Raw genomic sequence first — 19,968 nt, forward strand, 5'->3', positions numbered from 1 at the left:
TCTCAGCCCCCTGCCCCCCACTTAGGGTGTTAGTTGATATTTATCTCCATCTTTTCCCCCCATACATGATTTTTCCCCCTGTGACTCAATTTCCTGAGGCAGCAAACATCATTTCATAACATTTTTTAAAATTTTTTATCTATATATTTTTAGAGAGAGGGGAAGGGAGGGAGAGAAACATCAGTGTGTGGTTGCCTCTCAAGCGCCCCCTACTGGACACCTGGCCCGCAGCCCAGGCATGTGCCCTGACTGGGAATCTAACTGGTGACCCTTTGGTTCACAGGCTGGTGCTCAATCCACAGAGGCACACCAGCCAGGGCTCATAACTTTTTTAAAACCACATTTTGGGGTAAAATGGTAAACATGATACATTTGACAACTTTCACAAACCCTCTTACAGGAAGTAAGATAATTCAGCTGGAGTATCCAATCCCTTCTTTTGAGCTGTCTCAGATCTGATTCACGTTGCTTTTCTTCTGTTTGCCGTTAAACTTGATCTTCCTCAGACTGCCCCTCCCTCCGCACTTCATTTTAACCCGCTTCACAACAAGGGTTTTGGTGTGTCTGTCTGCGTCTAGTTTTGAGCATTCGTATTTATTGTCTTGGCACTAACTTTTGCTTGCTCAGCGGGGCACATTTCAGACAGAAACGCTCGCTGGTTGGGCAGCCGTTCAGTTCACACTCTATTCTGAGTTAGAGATTCTTTGTGTCTCGTGTATTCTTACGCTGCTGTATGACTTGGTCATGGGTGTGAGAGTTTTTTCAAACCTCGGAGCACCCATACCTGAAGTCACTGAAGTTCTGAAACGCATTTATTTCACATGTCAGAAGCCAGCTCCATCCTGGCACTCAAGAGCCTCCACATTAAACATGGAAAGTCCCTAACCCCCGGCCAGCCGCCACAGCCTCGCTCCCGCCCTGGCCTCGGACCCTCACGGTCCAATACTCGTCTGCCCCCCAGGGGCTCCCAGCTGCTACTGCAAGCCCCCACTGTCATGCCCATGGACTTCACGCAAAGTCAAATGAGCATGTCCTAGCCAGTTCCTTGACCTGAAGCTCTCACTTAATACTTTAATAATGATCCACATTAAGCAGATACCCATGTATCTTTACGGACAGACGTTCGACTACACTGCATCATTTAAAATGCCCCCCTGGGCCTATCAGGGGTTGCGGCCCAGGCAGGTGGGCCCAGAGATAAGGCAGGGCTGGGCGGCACGCTGACACTTCCATTCTCTCTGCTGCTTGTCTTGCACTGACTTTCGGGAGCCGGCTCATGGTCCCAAGATGTACAGAAATATAGTCATAGGATTACTATTGTCAGGTAAGTGAAAAAAAAATTTTAACCTGATGCCACTATGTTGGATATGAGATTAGAAATTAATATATAAGCTATCACACTTTGGCTGGATCTTGCTTCAGGGACTAGAAGAGTGAGTATAATCTCCCGGCCCGAGGCTGCTGGGTGGGTTTGACCGGGACTCAGCCGTCAGGGTGGAGGGCCTGGCATGAGGGAGCCAGCCACCATGGCTGGATCGGAGTTCTCCGGTGTGAGAGGCACGCTTTCACCCCAAGCCTCGCTAGAATCTGAAAATGTTTATCACGTACTAGGAGAACTATTTTGGCGTGGATACATGTGTTGCTTTGTTGGTGTTTTAAGGAGGTTAACTCCTAAACGCAAGATTCATTAATGAGGATGAAGTTGTATACACAGTCCTCAATGTTTAAGAAGTTTTCCAAGAAATTATCATTTCCTCCATCTCCCCCCAGGAGAGGGGAGACGCTGCACAGTAATCACATGAGGGTACAAGCCACACGCATGAACTCTGAGACCCTGGGGGTCATGTTTCTCTCTCTGTGTGGGTCCGTGACCCAGGTGTGAGGAGGGGAAGAGAAAAAACAGCTCCCTTGGCTTAGGTGTTCTGTGGTTTGGGGTTACAACTAAATCAATTCCATAAAAGAAAGAAATAACATAGGGGTATTCTTAAGTTGTATTACATTGTTATTCTGCTTGGCCTCTTCCCGAGAACATCATGGTGGTCACCCTCTCAAAATGCAGCATTCATGCGCTGGCAATGCCAGTGCCCAGCACAGAGGTACGGAGAGGCCGTCATTGGAAATGCAGGCAAGCCGTGGGACATTGCTCTAACTCAGGCCAGAGCAAGCACCGGGTGTCTGCTGGGCACTCTGCAGGAGGCAGGGAAGAGAGCCAGCATCTGCTGATATCCCTTGGGGAATAAAATAGTGTAATGGTTAAAGCGCTGGCTGGTATAGGGACAGAGAGAACTGGGTTCGAACCTGGCTGCACATGTGAACGGCTGAGGAACAACGAAATCAAACCCCTCACCTCTCTGCCTCGACATCCTCATCCATGCAACGGAGACAGCGTTGGTAGCTGCTGCACGGTAATCCCATGAGGACGAAACACAGGCGCTAACTAACGTAATGTACTTCTTCCAGTGCCCGCCGCACAGTGAAGTCCTGAGTGAGCATTTAGCAATGATGATAACTATAGACTAGGGAACAGACCTCGGTCTGCAACGAGGAAAATTACAGGAAAACAGAAGATTGCTCCGAATTTTTTTTAAGTAGCAAAGTATGAAAACACTTAGCTTGAAAAGACCAAATGGAGTAATATTTAAATGTATTCAAGTATTTGTAGGGTTTTACACAGAAGAGAAGAGAGGTCTGCCCTGTGTTGTCTCAGAGGGCAGAGCAGGGTCACTCAATCGAAGTAGACACAACTCTTTCCTTTGGATGAGGCACAATATCTGGAAAAACTTGATGTGTCTTTGAGGGTTCCTGGGATAGAAAGGCGTTCTTCATGTCTACAGCTGCTCCAGCCGATACAGATCGATGCCTTAGATGATGCTTCGGGGGAGGCCGGCGAGGCCACAGGACTCAGACAGCGCCCTTGGCCTTCAGGGCCAGTGCTCTCACCACCTTTGCACCTTCTGAAGCCCTTGGAAGAAGGCCTCATGATGTGACTGCTGCACACACCCAGGGGCAGGTGTGGGAAGAGGGCTTCCCCCCGCCTAGCTTTACTCTTCGGTTGAACAGGGGAACCGGGCCAAAGTGAGGAGGCAGGTTAAACAAAATGGCTAGGGAAAAAGAAATGATGGTTCTGCTTTCTCCAATCATCTTCAGACCAAAGCCAATATTCTTTGCCTCAGGTGTCATTGCCACATGGAAAGTAAGGGTTTTTTTTTTTTTTGCAAATAACTTCATGTCCGATCATTCACTCGTTTGTGCACTCAGTAATTCCACGTCAAGGGTCCAGCACTGAGGCCAGAGCAGTGAGACGAAGGAGCTCAGGTGTGGGCAGGGGGAGGGGCTGCGGACAGCGGAGGGCACACAGGCGTCAACCAGAACCAGTGAACTATTAAAATACCTGGCAGTGTAAAACAAGACAAGGAACGTCAAACCAGGTAAGGCCGCAGACAGGACACAGGAGCTGCTTTAGAAGTGGGTAGCAGGACATTCTCCCCCAGGAGGTGACATTATGAGCCCACCTTGCAAAATCTGGGGAAAAGGCACTGGAGGCGGGAGACTGGTGCTCAGACCTGGGAACCCCTTCCACTTGGTGTCGTGTGGAGTGGGGTGTTTGAGAAGACGCAGACGCCCCACTTTGCATTCCTTTGAAGAAGGCATCCTCAGAGAGGGAAACAATGGTGGTATCTCAGAATTAACGTCCACTGGTTCTGAATTGCAAAAGTGAATTCAACATGCTGGTGCTAAATTTGCTTTTACTTTGGTTTCTAGAGGATTTTTGAAAATATGTATGAACCTGTTTGGGAAGACCATTTTAAGTAATTTCCCCAACTTGTCCTTATAGGTTGTATTTTTTCAATTGTCACCTCCAAAGAAAATGGGACCACCTCTGTAACACATGCCTCACCAACGAGCGCAGGTAATTGATTTCCAGCCATTATTATCAAAGCCACGTATTTAATAAATACCTATCTGTGTAATTTTCTGTGATAAATGAACCACACTAAAAGTAAAGCAAAAGTACTAAAAAGAAACATACTATGGCTATCTCTGGGTATGGGGATTGTGGGTAACTTTTTCCTCCTTTTTAATGCTTTCTAAATTTTCCGCAAAGAGAATCACAACGTGTAATCAGGAAAAGTTTTTTACAAGTGAACTGAACAAAACCAATCTCTGCTTTCTAAGAGGAAATCTCTTTCATTAAAAATGCCAACAACCACGAAGGGAGGAAAAGCAGACTCCCAGCATCCATTTCACTGTGCTTTATTTCCACTCACACAAACCTGGTTATGACGTATGCTGAAACTGATTTCAGGGATCCGGGAAGAAAAGAGCAACAACGGATGGTGAGCGGAGGATAACCCGTCCTTAATAATTTCCTGTTTTTGACATGGCTTGTTCCCGTTATGATACCCCTAGTGGCCCACAACCACACTCCAATTGCTGGGAGTGTCAGAAAGGAGACTTCTCTCACATCGTGGGGGTCGGGCAGGGTCCAGGCCCATCTCTGCCTCAGAGAAGTAAATGAGCTCAAAAGCACTGCGAGCCCCGAGTCATAAAGCATCGTAGTTCTTGTCGCAGCCCCCTAGCACCTCCCCGATGCCCAGGGCGCAGAGCAGGCTTAGGCCAGACTCCAACACAGCAGTTTGTTTCGAGGGTCCAAAGCAGAAGGCCTTGCTTTCTGGCCACCGAGTTACGCACCAGCAAGCCTACAGAGGTGTTCTTAAATTTAATCAATTAATTAAGTAGAACAAGAAAAACAAACGATCCTGACTCAGGAGAAGAGAAGTTTAGATCCCTGGTAGTAAATGAGGAAGGAGTCAAGTTCAAGGTTTTCTGCTGAGCTGTTTCTTCCAGTCCAGCCTGAAAAGGAGACTTCCTTATGGTTCACATTAGACCTCTGTACTCTTCACTTCCTGTCACTGAAACTTGTAAATATCCCTCAACAGTTTCCACTCCAATTACAGATTTTCCACTTTATCTTTGTGCCACCTATGACCTTAGGTAATGAGAGTCCAGTGACGTGAACATTTATCCAGGGACAGACAAAAGGAGTTCTATACTTCAGAAAAAACCGCATGTAAAGAGAGGGACTGGTGTGCACTTTGTTTTCACATCTTTATTAAGAAAAAATGAGAATTTGATGGTATTAATCACTCTTACTAAAGACTTCCTATGTGCCAGGCACCGTGCTAAGCCCTTTACATAGTTTATTTCATTTTATCCTGACCACATCAACACGGAGTAGGTATTGTTTCCATGGCACAGACAAAAAAAAACAAAACAGAGGTTCAGAACATTTTAAAAACGGGCCCAAAGCCACACGGTCACTGAGCCAGGAAGCTGGGGGCAAACGCAGGAGGGCTGCAGCCCTCGCCCTCACCCCGCGTTCCTACCTCCTTCCAGGGAGAGGACAACAGTTCGTTCCCTGCTCTGCTCTCCAGACACCAGAAACTTTTGTGCAAACCTTTCAGATGTTTTCCCAGATATTTTAACAAAGACATACTTAAAAACTACTCTGTGAAATATTCTGAAACCTGCCTTTTTCTCACTCAGAGAGCATGTTTGTCCACATTAGCAAACACACCTGTAAAACATTTTCATGGCTTCGCAATATTACATTTGAGGCATAAACCATGGTCTACTTAACCTCTGCCTTACTTTTGAATATTCAGGTTGCTTCTACTCTATATTGTTAAACATGCTAGGATGAACATCCTTATAGATACATATTTCCGTGTTAGTGTTATATACATTTTAAAGCTCGTGGTGAATATTGCCAAGTTTGCTTCCCCAAAAGTTACACCAGTGTATACACCCAACAATAAACTTGGAGAGTATCTGTCCCCATACCCTCTTGCCAAATTCTGCGCCAGATCCATTTTTATCCTTGACAATAGAATAGGGGATTGCTAGTGAAAGTAGACCATTTTTCTGCTTTTAGCAGCCTTGCTAAGATGTCATTGTCATGCAGTGGAATTCACTCACTTCAGGTGGAGGATTCAGGGCTAAGATTAGGGTGAGGCAAGTGAGAAACTTACCTCCAGCCCAAAGTTGAAGGAGCAGCTCAAACCTTAGTCAACAAGATAAATATTTTAATGCAATATTTTTTGACACTCAAAATTAATTCCAAAAATATCAATGGTGAATAAAATACCAAAACTTTAAATACAGTCAGGATCCATGATAGCAAGGATTGGGGTGACAAGGACATGAGTAGTGTTTTGGGGGACCCAACAGACCACGTCAGTGTTTGCCAGAGCTCCATCTGCTCCCTGGCCCTGAACCCAGTTCCCCTAGTTCCGAGGGACTGGCAAAGTCTCTGACAAACTTCACAGCCTCTCAGGCCCCACCTGCAACAGACAGGTGTCTCCAGAGGAAAGCCGAGGGTCAATGTCAAGCTCACCACCACGTGCTTGCCCTCTGCACCTCGCATGCTGCTGCCCTGGTAGCCTCTGCCCACCCCCCTTGCTTTGCGTTTGCTCAGCTTTTCTGCTTGTTCTGAACAGGCAGCTCAGTCTGCAAGAAGCCAGTCGCCAGTCCTCCATTCAATAATTGTGAATAATTTTCCATATTTGCTTTGTTGCTCTATACGTGTGTAAATATGCATGCTTTTCTTGTACCACTTGAAAGTCAACTACAGACATCAGGACACTTTACCCCTAAATATGTTAATATGCATCTCCTAAATGACCAGTTATTTTAACTTCCAACATTATTAATAATAATCTCATAATAATAACATTTGATGATATTAATAATAGTCTCATTTAATAAAAATTTGCCTCTTGATGCAGATCTCAAAAACATCTTGTCAGGTAATTCATCAATATCACTTCAAAATATGTGTATGGGAATGTCAGAATATGTGATAAAGTTTAGCCTCATTGACTTATCACCCAAAATTCACCCAAAAGAGGTTTACATTACTCACTTGTGATGGCAAGGCAGATAGTTTTCAGATCCTCTCAGGGTTTCTTTTTGGCTTTCTTGATCTATCACAATTGGAGAAGACTGTTAAATTTGCTCACTGCTATGGGAGTTCTGCTATTTTTGCTTTATGTTTCTTGTTATATTATCGGGCTGTAATTGTCACACATACTTAAGAATCATTGGGTAATATGTCCTTTAACAATACAAATTAATCTTCTACATCTTTTCTAATGGTTTTGCCTTCAATTCTACTTTTGTAATGTTAAAATTGTCATTTGTTTTTATTTATTTCACTTTGTCGAATATATCTTTGCACTTTTTTACACACTTTGCATTCTTTCGTTTTACTTGAGCTCCTGGTGTTCTTGTATACACTGCTGGGTTCTTGTTTTTGTTTTCTTGTCTACTTTGACTTAATCTAAAGGTCTGTGTCTTTTAATACAGAAATTTAATCCACAGGCATGTGTGAATTCACAGCTGACATTGAGTATATTTTATCTTCATCCCATACTTTATTAACTGGCTTCTTATTTCTGACCTTTTGAGATATATGTTACAGTTTATTCACCTTTCTCCTGTGATGTTTTGAAGGTATCTAGAACACTGGTAATCATGCCACTGTTTATGTTTTAAAAAGTGTTCCCTCTCAGAGAACGCCACACCATCTCAATGACTCAGCACACACAGAAACTTGAACTGCTTGTATGGGCCCGGCACAGCCCACAGAGCTTGTTCTAGGCTGGATACAACTGGCCAACAGCTTGTGGGCGTCTGGAATGGATTTCAGTTGTGCCACGGGCACACCTGTGGGTTCCCCCAGCCCCTCTGGAGGTCAGGTGTTCGGATAAGGCATAACCAGGTGTGTCCACCGCAATACAGACTCAAGTATGATACAGACATAGTGAATGCACACTGCCAGTCATTGCACAGAGACACACACGTAAACACACGTGTGTATGAAACAAAGTTCCACAAAAGAGTAACTCTCTTTACCATGGTGGAAGTTCTCTCTCTCTTCGGTTTCATACAATTTAATTTTTTAATGGCAGCGACAACCCAGTGGGCTGACTTCACGCCCCTTTAACACACGCATTCGCCACCTCACCTGCATCTTGGAGTCACCTGCGGGTCTCTGTGCAGTGCGGGTCAGCGAGCCCCACACTCAGAGACTCGGACCGCACTAAAGCCGCGGCCGGCCACCCGCAGCCGCGGGCCGCATCCAGGCCCCTGCCTGGGTTTGCGCGGCCTGCAAGTTAAGAATGGTTTTCACCTTTTTTAGCACTTTTTAAAAATCAAAAGAAGTCTATTTTGTGGCATGTGAATATTGTATGAAGTTAAAATGTAGCATCTGTAAATAACCATGGAAACGCAGCCAGATTCATCTACGCTTTGGCTAACCTCTTGCCTGCAGATGCTGTCGCACTGTGACGGTCAAGTTGTCACAGAGACCAACTGTACGGCCCACGAGGCCAAAAAACATTTATTCTTTATCCCTTTACAGAAAATGTTTAGCAACTCTTGCATTAAGGGAGCCCAGCTTGCAATTTGAAAACCCGTTTTTAGACTGAGGATTTTCACACTGAATTCCTGTGGGGTTTCTAAAAGCCGCTCCCAGGTGGCTTTGGACTCGGGTTCGAGCACCGGGGCCTGTAATCCCGGTTTCCACCAGAGGGGGCCCCCCTCCTTCTGTCTCACACACCGAGGAACCGACCCTTGGCAAGGGCACGGGGTGAAATCCAATGTGGGGGAGAAGAGGTTTTCTAAGTCAAACCACGAGAAATACCCACATTTAATATGGCAAATGGTGAAGGCTATTATTTCTCAAGCATGTCAGGCTCATGTTGAATGGTTTTCTAAAGCTGCCCTAGTTCTAGACAAAGGCGGTAGGAGAATCTTGCGTCAGACCCCTGACGCCCGACCCCCTGGCTGCGCCTTCCTTTAAGAGCTACTGACGGGAGAGTTCAAACAATATTCAAAACAGCCGGCTCAAACGCTATTGCTCCGTTAGAAAGCTCAGTTGTTCTAAGTCGTAATTGGCTCCTTCAGCTTAGTGAAACCATTCCAAAAGTGAAGAATGAGTTGACAACAGATGGCGGGCCTATAATTATATTATTACAACTTGACCCAGAGTGAGTTTTTCAAGCCTTTGGTTCAAAAGCAAAACTGAGTATTTCCCTTAAAACGCTGCTCCACAGCAATAGCCTTCTCCAAATGTGATCTGGAGCAAGCAAGATCCCCATTTATGCCTGCGTTCGGTATAAAACAGTACAGTTTCGCAGAAAAAAGTTGATTAACAGTCAGCGGATGTGAGTTTTTGTCCCCATCATACCACATGTCAGCTGTGAGGGACTTCCACAAATAAATGCACCGATCAGTTTTCGTGGTCATCACAAGCCCAAAGCCACAAAACCCAGAAAACGTAGTGCTCTGCCTTGGAAACTATTGAAGGCATTTAATACGGAGGGTGCACCCTTGTAAGAGTTTGCTTTTGCAAGATAAGACTTCCTCAGCTGCAAGTCGGGAGGGGACGAAAACCGAGCCAGCAGCTGCGTGAGCTGGCTTTATCGCTTCGGGACAGGAGTCCAGCTACGGGAAGCTTTGGCGTAGAGCAGGGGTGTCAAACTCATGTCCACCGGGGCCACATCAGCCTTGGCGTTGCCTTCAGAGGGCCGCATGTAATTTCAGCTCCTTGAAAGTTAAGGAGTAGTTACACGTATACAGTCCTAAAATTGTTTCGGCCCTTTGAAGGCAACCATGAGGCTGTGTGGGCCCCGGTGAAAATGAGCTTAACACCCCTGTACAGCAAGCCTGCGGGGGATTCGCCCAACATTGCACTGTGCTGTTACTCTTTCTGCGGACATTCCATGTTAGAAATGTCCACGGCCAGGGAGAGCCGTGTGGTTTCAATGGATACAGCACAGAGAGCAGAATGTTAGGAGGCTGGACCTCTCTTCCCAGCTGCATCCCTACCAGTGTGCTGGGCCCACAGGTCGACCCACCTCGTTGGTACAGGAGGAGCGGCGGCAGGGCCCTCTCACTGCCCCCCACCCCCACCCCGCCCCGCACAGACATCTCAGGCTGCCGCAGTGCTCCTGAGCAAGTGTGGGGTCAGAGCAGGGCAGGTAAGAAGAGACCAAAGAGGCTTGGAACAATTCAGATGTTACACAAGCATAAACTATGAGATGAGACGACCATGCAAATTTAAACTAGGGGTTTGAGGCCTTGCCAAACCTGCCTCTCTGTTTTATTTTGCACTAATTTTCCACTTGAACATTAAGCCTTTGCCAGTCTGAGAGGTTTGCCTGCCTTTGCCTGCTAGCTGTCCCCTGGTCTCCTTTCTCTCCATGCTCTTTCTTTACCTTACTTCCCCCTTCTTTGCATTTCTGCTTAAAACTCCACCTGCCCTTCAAGGTTCAGCCAGTGCTTCATTACAAGTAGGCATGGGGTGAGTTTTTCGGAGCACCGTGCAGCCAAGAGAACATGCAGTATGGGTCCAAAGCCCTTGTGTTGCTGGGTAGCCAGGTGCTGGATACACCTTCCGTAACACCACAAGGTCAATGTGCTTCTCTAGCAGAAAGAGGTGGCCTTTTCCAGGTGTAGTCTGCACATGTCCCTGAGAGAAAGGTGAAGCGTGTAAGAAAAGGACTTGCGTGTCAACAGAGCTGGAGCAGAACCCGGTTTCTCTGAGCAGCAGGAGGACTCTGAGGGCCGAGGGACGGAATGTGAGCAGTACCAAAACACCAGTCTGAAAAAGCCATCAAAATAAAAACTACCTGATTATTACTAAAACGCTAGCCCTTCGGACGGCGGGGAATTTCCAGAGATGTACTGGCCTTGTTGTATGTACAATGCACCCCAGTGGTCATCAGGTCATAAGCTAAAACATCCAAGAAATCTTGCCGACAAGATCTCAGCCAGGCAGAGGGACCGGCTGGGAGGGGGAACAATGGTGGGCGTGGGCAGAACTGGGTCTGTCTCTGTCCCCGCCAGCTGTTATAACCTGAGGGAATCATCTAATTCTAATGGTACCAAATTTCTTATTTGCACAGTAAGGAAGCTGGAGTGAATGTTCCAGGTGACCTTGTAATGTTAAAGTACCTTCTAAATTAAATAGAACAATATTTAAATTGGCCTTTAATCTGAAAACAATGTAAACAGACTCGTTGATTTAACTACGGAAAGTTATGGGCCCAGAGCTCAGGAGAGGAAGGAAGGCAGGATGGAAGGATGGAAGGCAGGATGGAAGGAAGGAAGGAAGGGAGGAAGGAAGGGAGGAAGGGAGAGACCCTTCTCATAATCCAATCCCTAAGCGGTTTAGGCAAATCGTGACTGTTGTTTAATAATTACAAGCTTAGTTGGATATTTTCTATCAAGTAGACTCGACTAAAGGGTCTATTGGAAAAAGCCCTGTATAAAATCCATGTATTCACAGAAATTTTACAACTTTGCAGAACTGAGTATGTCCACAGATGTCTATTAGCTGATTAGGGCCTGAGAAACCTGGGTGACCCAGATAGACATGAGGGCCGTGGCTATCAAATGAAGCATTAAAACATTCTTGGTGGTTGTCGAGGGCACATACTGTGGAATGTTGGCTTCCTTACCTTGAAGTTTGAAAGGAGCTTAGGCACCTGAGGATGTATACAGAGAAAAAGAAGTATGGGTGAGCAACTGTACAAACGATTTACCTTTTATGAGGCAAGAAGAAAACTAAATGTAAGAGAGTCTTTGTTGCAAAAACAAAACAAAACAAAACCACCCTCCTAAACACAAGCAGCAGTGGAGAGTGACCAGAGGGAAAAGGGGGAGGTGGACGAGGGTACATGGTGACAGAAGGAGACGTGACTTGGGGTGGTGAACACACCACACAGTATGCAGGTGGTGCATGTAGAATTGTACACCTGACATCTATAGAATTTTATTCACCCAGGTCACTCAAAAAATCCCATTTTTTTAAAAAGAGTGTCTTTGTGCTGATTTTTACGGAGGAAATAGGACTGTATCTGGGAGATGAGGTGAGGGAGGCATGGGACAGAGACTGTTTCCCCCCGTTCTGTGAAATGCTGTGCACGTGGGGGCGATGTGGGCTGGATTTGTCTTCGTGATGTGCCCCGCATTCTACTCTGTCCCTCATTCTCAATGCTGTCTTCAACTTCTATTTTATACAGGTCCAGGTGCCCCCACAATTCCTTCTGCTACTCACTTGAGCAAAACAGAACAATCAGTCACTAGAAGTCACCCTGGCACAGGACGAGAGCAAACAGGTTTGTTCCTATTTTTAAATAGTCACCCTGGAGTTAACTGCTATGATGCAATGCCACTGCATGGGATCTGTCACTGCTAGGAAACGGTGACAAAGTCTAAGAAACAGAAGCCGGTAAGTAGACACAGTCCCTATGCTTCCGAGTAATTCTCACTTCTGAACTGTCTCACAGAAACGACACTTTAGGTTACAGAAATTCAAGCAAGTTAGCAAAGTACCGAAGGGATGAATGTGACTGTGGAAAGCTGGACCGCAGAGAGTGAGCCCCCAGCGCGTGGGGAGGGGGGCCTGGGGTGAATCTGGGCGGGGTTGGGGGGGGCGGCGCTCAGATCTCCCAGCTGCTGGCCCCGAGTGCATCTCCTCCACTGGCCTCTGTCCCCTTCATTTTCAAATGAAGCCCATAACGTTTAGCTCACGGGATCTCTCTGAAGAGGGAGGAGACGTGTGTAGAATTGCTTAGCTCGGAGCCTGACACGCCAGAAACACCTAATAACCGAGCACCTTAAACCCAGCTGGGTGCTGAGATAAGGGTGTCAGGCAGCACCCCCCGCTCTCCGGTTCTTTCCCAGGGGAGAAGATGACTTTACGGGGGCAGTTTGAAAGCAGAAAGGAAGAAGGTCTTCGTGAGTGGGATTGCAGCAGGACACTCCAGACTTAAAATAAAGCTTCACAGAAGAGTGGGAGTGGAGTGGCTATGGGACCCTTTAGCTAATAGAAGCATCGAGACAGTATATACTGAGATACATGGAAGTGGCAAATGTTAACAGAGAAGAAAATTAGGCTAAGTGCTCAGAACGAATTACGAGGCTCCAGTTAAACAATCAGATTTTCAAGATGATTTCAATGTGAAATCGACACGGTGGTGTCAAACCAGAAAGCATTTAAGTGCCAACACAGACACACACACACACACACACACAGCATCCCAGACCATGAACCCCGCAAATAACGGCTAAGCATGGGGGGCCGTGGTGCTGAGAGTTTTCGGGCATTATCTGATTGGATCCTCATGGGAACCTGAGAGAGATAGGTATTATCGTCTTCATTTGTTCAAGAGAAGCCTAAAGCGCAAAGAAGTTAAATGACTTGTCCAAGGCCACCCAAACCAGTAAGAGGCTGAAACCCCATCCGTTCTGTGCCAGGGCCCCACACACCAATGACCAGAGTCAGCTGTCACAAAGAAAGAAAAGACAAGCCCCAGTTAACCTTCATACATAACTGCTGCAGAATGACCAAACCTAACCGAGTCCTTGACCTTGGGACATGATAGAGTGCAACCTGCTATTTGTGATAATTAAGTTCCAGAACATTGCAGGGCGGCAGTAGTGAACGGGCTTTGTGCCATCAGATGGCATTTGGAGACGCACAGCAAAGACATGTGGAATGCGGACTGACCAGGGAGAGGCTAATCCTGGTGAAGCATTAAGACTGGAAGTACTGGAAACTTCTGCAGACAGAGAATTTTGTGGGACTGTTGACAAAGCCGCAGATGAGACCCAGTAAGGGTTTGGGTTCGGCTGGTGGCCGCGGCCCAGACCTAGAAAACCGCCAGCGGTGCGACCCGTTTCCGGGCAACCCTGCGTGCAGCCCTGTCGGGCGATGATGGCGCCATGTGTCTCCTTTCTGTTCGCATCTTTACATTTAAAATTTTTTTTAATTTTTAAAATTATTTTTACAAGTTTTTTAATGTGCTTCTATTTCTTATAGAAATCAACAGGCATTCTTTCGATCTTTTCTCACACCCTGCCCTTTAGTTCGGGAGATGGTTTCCTGATGTCCACCCCGTGAAATCTTGTTGGGTGGGAGGTGGGAAGCAGGAGGGGGGACTGCTGAGGGTAAGACAGGGTCTCCGTCCGAGTTTTACCGGCTGTTGAGACGTGAACAACAGTAGCTCCCTAAACGCAGTGAAGGAAAAGAAACCCACTAAACCATCTCATTGCAAAATGGTGTTTTCTTAGAGATGCTAACTTATACATTCTGACTTATGTTGACATTTTGTCTTTTTAGGAGCAAGACGACAAATAGAACACCCTTTCTCAGAACCAGGTACGTTACTATTGACCCGAGCTGACCACCTTGCCCTTGTGGGTTAGGTATTGCTAGCTCCCCAGGCCCAGGGAAACAAGAAGTGTCGATGTTAAAAACGAAAGAGTATGTTATGAACTTGAATCACTCAAAATTGTAAAGGCAAACAAAATATGCTCTTTTTAAAATTAAAATAGGCATTTCTTTTTTTATGTTTTTGCATTCTCACCTGAGGATTGTTTTTCCTTTACATTGATCTCAGAGAAGAAGGAAGAGAGAGAGGGAAACACCGATGTGGAAACGCTGATGGGTTACCTCCCCTGCACGCCCCAGCAAGGGATAGGGCTGCAGCCTTTTGCTGTGTGGGTGGGGGACCACACTCCAACCCACTGAGCTCCCCAGCCAAGGCTCTTATTTTCCTGAACACTTTGCAATACGTAACTTCACAATAATTTTTCTTTTAGGTTAGATGGTCTGGCTTTCTAACCACCACTGTTACTAGAGAAAAATCTCTTAAGAGCTTATAAAACAATTGAACTCTCATCCCTCCTGTGAAGAAAGCAAAGAGTTTAACATCATCTCATTAACTGGCCCCCGTATCAAGAATAAACACAGGCCATTCAGGTCCCAGTCCCAATCCACTCTGGGCCCTAAGGTAGCCTGCCTGTCGGACTTTGGGGCTGTCTGCCAAACCCTCTCTAACTGGGCCCTGTGGCTTCCCACCTTCGGGGCTGCCGTAGCTCTGGCTTCAGCCGGGAATGTGCTTGTTTACTGTTCTGCATTTCTCAGCCTCCCTTTGCACTTGTCCAATCTTCACACAAGAAAATGAAAGTGGATTGTGGAACTGAATCACTATCTCACAAATTAAAGCTAAGTGGGCAGGAAGGCTGGGCAATACCAATGAGGGGGAGTTACTTTTATTATATTTCAATCACTCATGAGACTTTAAAATATAAATTAGCCAAACGAGTAAACCATGTGACCTGTATATTTTGCCTTCCATGTACTTCATTTGGAGCCACTACAAATACAAGGTCCAACAAAATAATGCCCCTTTTTAATACAAAATCTTTTATTACAAAATCATAAGCATGTCATTCTATAACATAACAATATCACACTCAAGCACACCATAGGACACTTTGTGTTCAAAATAAAACCACAAATTATTACACCCATATTATTTATTACCCTAACAACCACACTCACGCAGGCGTTACTTCTGCCGGACCCTGTGTGCTATGAACAAGCGAGAGCATTGCTGACTTAAACTTTGTTTCCAAGTAAACCAGGTAAAAGATGTGAACACATATTTTTAGTGACTGTGTTATGAACTATGCATAAGGATAATATAGAAGGAACAGAACCTTAGAATAGAGGTGACTTGAATTGCCTCTCACGAGTGGTCTCACCTAGGGTAAGTAACTTAAGCTCACTAGACTTCTCTTCCTCATTCGTAAACTGCTTTTTCCCTTGGACACTTCTGATCCTGATTCTATGATCCGCACAGTACCCCTCTCTACATCGAGACATCATTTTCCCTTGTCACTTTGAAACTATGAAACGCTCTATGGTTCTTCCCATACCGGGGCGGCTTGCCCTCATGGCTGCTAGCCATGTGCATGCATGACGCCTGGGAGACCCCGCAAAGAATGCTGGACCTGGAGCGGGAACTCTCGGGTCGTGCTTCTGCCACATGTGTGACCTTGAACAAAGGACTTTACTATTCAAAGGTTCAGTTTCTCACACGGTTACTATGAAAACCCTAACTTTTGAAAAGATAAAATATGCGTAAGAGTTTGTGTTCTTTCTATAAGAAGGCCCTATAAGGCCTAAGTGATGTGACCCTGATTTCACCTGTCCTGTTTTTCAGCTGGTGGGTGCCGATCTATGTCGCACGTTGTCACTGTCTGCTCTTTCTCTCCCCCTGCAGTGATCATAATCATTATCTTTCTGGTGATGGGTGGTGTCATCGGAGTCATACTGCTTTTTGCTTACGGCGTCGGCAAACTGCGTATGGTGAGCATTCACTTTTTTTGTTGTTTTTTAAAGATTTTATGTTTTTATTTATTTTTAGAGAGTGAAGGGAGGGAGGGAGAGAGAGAGAGAAAGAGAGAGAGAGAGAGAGAGAGAGAGAGAGAAACATCAATGTGCAGTTGCTGGGGGCCATGGCCTGCAACCCAGGCATGTGCTCTGACTGGGGATCGAACCTGCAATGCTTTGGTTTGCAGCCCGAGCTCAAACCACTGAGCTACACCAGCCAGGAGCATTCACTTTTTAATTTTGCAGTAAATACTGGTGTAAACATCACTAGGAGGGTCTATTCCTCTGGGTTTGATTAAACAAAGCGGCATAAAAAATCTTTTTCAACTAGACACAGAAAAGGCACTGAATTACTCTGGTAAAAAAATTTTGTTGCATTTGCCCTATAAAGAAAGCCCCCCCAAAAGTCCCTCCTCCTTTTCCAATGAAAGAGCCTCCACAGTTTTTGTCTAACTTGATGTAATATATTTTGATGGCTATAGATGAAATAATGACAGCTGTAATTGTAGTATTTATCTAATTTTAGTATGAAAAATATTTAAAATAACATGATAGATTTATATATTTTTAAAACATTTGCTTTTTTTCATTATCATATTTCCTGAAACAAATTTTTCAGATTTTCACCCACAAACTTTCAGGCATGAGTGAAGTTTTTAATCACTTAAGCTAAGTCCATCTGACACAGCATTTTACCACTTTTTAAAAAACTGTTCATTTTAGCTTTTTTATTATATCACTGAAGTATGACAGGGTCCGTGTCTGAGGTGCGATTCACCTATGGAAATGACAAATATTGCACAGAAGTACAAATTCAAGTTTATATCAAGGTTTATAATATCTTTGAAGGTATAACTAAAAAAATACTCTACAAAGTGAATTTTAACCAAAAGGAGACTTTAGCCAAAAATATTTTTCATCTGAGACCTTTTTCTTGTTAGGATCTTAGATTTATAAAATTATGACATTAATATTTTTCTGCTTTTTACTTGTAGAGAAATCCAGTTACCGCCCAACCTGAATTCCCACAAAACACAGATGACCCTTTAAGCTCTGTAGAAACTGAAAATCCAGGTCGGTGTAACTGTTCTTATTGCCTACTGCCTTTTGGGAGGGGAAATAAATTAGCGAGTTACCTCTTTCTGATTTGGAAAGGGTGTGTCCAGTTAGGATTCATTTATATTCTATTTCATCAATGCTGCTTCTGTAACATTTTCTTTTAATGTGGACATTTGTCTGCAGCATAATGAAATTCTCTTAGGCATAAAGCGTCTTTTTTATAAAAACTTAGACAAACACTGCATGTAAAGCAAAGATGAAGTTGCTCCGTGCACTTATTTTCCAAACCGTGAAGTTATATATAAAGGAGACGCTGCAGTGGGTGTGGTTTAAGATCCCCAGGTCCGGGCCAGACCTGGACTCCGGCCCACACTCCAGCACTGGGAGCCTCCAGCCAGCTACTCACACGGAGATGACAATGTTAGTCTATGGAGGTGACTCAGCAGGCACGTAATGATAAACCTAATAGAGCTTCATGAAGGTGAAATGAGCTGCAAGTAAAGCATCTAGAACAGCTCTTGACCACAGGAGGTGCTGCGGCCTGTTACCTACTGTCTAGTGCACAGGATTCGGTCCCAAATAACCTCCTCTGAGCAACGGGCCTGTCTTTCAGGCTCCTGTTTTCGTTTTCACTCCCTGCTGCTAAGTAAATGCGCCTCACGTGGAGAACTCTGGGTGTATTCTGTTCATCTAGAACAGTATTGCCCCATGCAATGTTTTCCCCCCAAAAAGTGTTTACTGCCAGCCTTGAAAAGTGGGAGATTTTACATTGAAAAAACCATCCAGATGTTGGTATCCCTTACATAAAAAAAAAAAAAAGATGTAAACTTGAACTATGCTGGAGCCTCCCTACCAGCACCAGAGCAATTCACAGGAGCTGAAAAGTACCAAAAGCTTATAGAACAGATTTCCCAAGAAATTCCATATCTTTACACATAACTCCAGTAAAGCTAGTCCAAAAGCAAATTCCTTTCATTTCCTAACAATTATATGTAAGGCCAACACTGTAAGAATATAAAATTCTGAAATGTATTTTATGCACTAATTTCCTGTTGTATTTAAATATAACTATGCCTCATACTATTGTTTTCTATTTTTTCTCTGTAGTCCTTCCACAGAACAATAACGAATGATACATTGCTCACCAAGCCAAATTTTGGAAGAACTAGAAGACAAGAAACTTCAGTCAAGTGAAAAATCAACGTGTAAATTGAACACGCTAATAAATTGTAGACACCCTTAGATTGTTGAATTTCAGGATGAAAATTTCATCCTAGTGAGTCCAGTGACTCAGTGATGGAAAAAGCCTCCACTTGTTAATATTTCGAAAAGAAGAACAAGTCTTTTCTTTCATGCCCGCTTTTGTGTGTTAGCTTAATGTTTCCAGGTCACGGACTCAGAGTTCTGATCCAAAGGCTTGTAATTCATAGATGAAATCTAAACTCTTCTCATCCTAAACTCCTGAGTCTATTTTTCATTTCTTTAAACAAATTAAATCCTATCATTTCCTTCATTCCTGAATAAATAAGATAAGGTGATCTTATCACACTAGTGATCACACTAGTGATGATGATATTTTTTAGTCACAATAATAAAGTGTGTTATTAGAAATGCTTTGCATGCATGCATACATACATGTAAATACACATTTGTACCTGTGCATAGACACAGGTACAGACATAGAGGTATAAAATGACACTCGCACTCATCCTTTCATGCATAAATCAATATAAAAGTTTTTTCCATTAAAAAGAAGTGAAACATTCCATATGTATAAGTGGCTCATTTAAGTGCATCTGACATTACAGCATCGTGTCCTCCAGGCCACTGGCTGACGCACCCATTGTGTTCCCCTGGGAGAGTAATTCAGGTAAACAGTCAGAGAACCCTGAGGAACAGAAAGAAGGATGTTTCCTCACCAATAACTCTGGAAATGCAACCAGAGTTGCGTACTGGACATGCGGGTGAATATTTTAACAGGTCACCATTACATTGTTTTCTAATGTTCTCAGTTAAATGCTTTCATCCGTCCAGCCCTAGATTTCCTCACTAATAAAGCTTTGGAAATTGGTTTGAATACTCTAAAAGAAATTTCTAGCTGTGAGACGAAGGGTCTGTGCTCTGCCGCTGTCACTCACCGGTAGTGAAACGTAAAAAGCAGTACAAAACCAAAGACGTGCCTTCCTGTGCTACCCTCTCTTCTCATGGATAAAAATCCCCACGGCTTTCCCCTGTTGGATGATAATTAAGTGAAAAATATTGTGTACTCATCTGAGCCTGGCAACTTAAATGTATTTTTTAATGAATTAAAAAAGTCTGAATCTTCACCCACTTGTCTGTTCCGAGAGTGTGTTTATACTTTGCAGGCTGTGTAAAACAACGGCTACACACAGCACATGGCTGTCGGTGTGTATCTTCAAGGCAGTCTTACCAGCACGATCGGGTGAATGTCATCACACGGACGACCCGAGCGCCAAGACAACGCGCTTTTTAAAATGTACCTTTTTCAATGAAGATAAAATGTTGAGCCCAGAGAAAACGGGAGACTAACCTTGTCGCTGAAGCCATTTGCAACGGAAGCCGAGGGAGGAGAGTGACCTCGCCCTCGGGGCCGGAGCCGGAGCCGGACAAGGCCAGAGCTGCTGTGACCCCCT

At 44.7% G+C, this 19,968-nt stretch overlaps 1 protein-coding gene across 1 annotated transcript; it reads left to right on the forward strand.

Annotated features, from left to right (window-relative positions):
* The first annotated feature begins 1,200 nt into the window (after window positions 1-1,200).
* On the forward strand, window positions 1,201-19,641 carry GYPA (glycophorin A (MNS blood group)). Its single transcript, XM_045831372.1, has 7 exons — window positions 1,201-1,324; window positions 3,836-3,910; window positions 12,093-12,188; window positions 14,195-14,233; window positions 16,146-16,231; window positions 17,251-17,329; window positions 18,422-19,641. The coding sequence occupies exons 1-7, from the start codon at window positions 1,288-1,290 to the stop codon at window positions 18,445-18,447; spliced, it is 438 nt and encodes a 145-aa protein (XP_045687328.1). The 5' UTR covers window positions 1,201-1,287; the 3' UTR covers window positions 18,448-19,641.
* Window positions 19,642-19,968: the final 327 nt, after the last annotated feature.

This window comes from Phyllostomus hastatus, unplaced genomic scaffold, assembly GCF_019186645.2.
Source record: "Phyllostomus hastatus isolate PE091 unplaced genomic scaffold, TTU_PhHast_1.1 phas_contig_159, whole genome shotgun sequence".
NCBI classification, from domain to species: domain Eukaryota; kingdom Metazoa; phylum Chordata; class Mammalia; order Chiroptera; family Phyllostomidae; genus Phyllostomus; species Phyllostomus hastatus.

Excerpts from the sequence above, each read along its gene's own strand:
- GYPA (XM_045831372.1), top strand. The coding sequence starts at position 1,288 with ATGTACAGAAATATAGTCATAGGATTACTATTGTCAG. Across the intron at positions 3,911-12,092 it reads TGCCTCACCAACGAGCGCAG|GTCCAGGTGCCCCCACAATT; the intron begins GTAATTGATTTC and ends TATTTTATACAG. Across the intron at positions 16,232-17,250 it reads GCGTCGGCAAACTGCGTATG|AGAAATCCAGTTACCGCCCA; the intron begins GTGAGCATTCAC and ends TTTTACTTGTAG.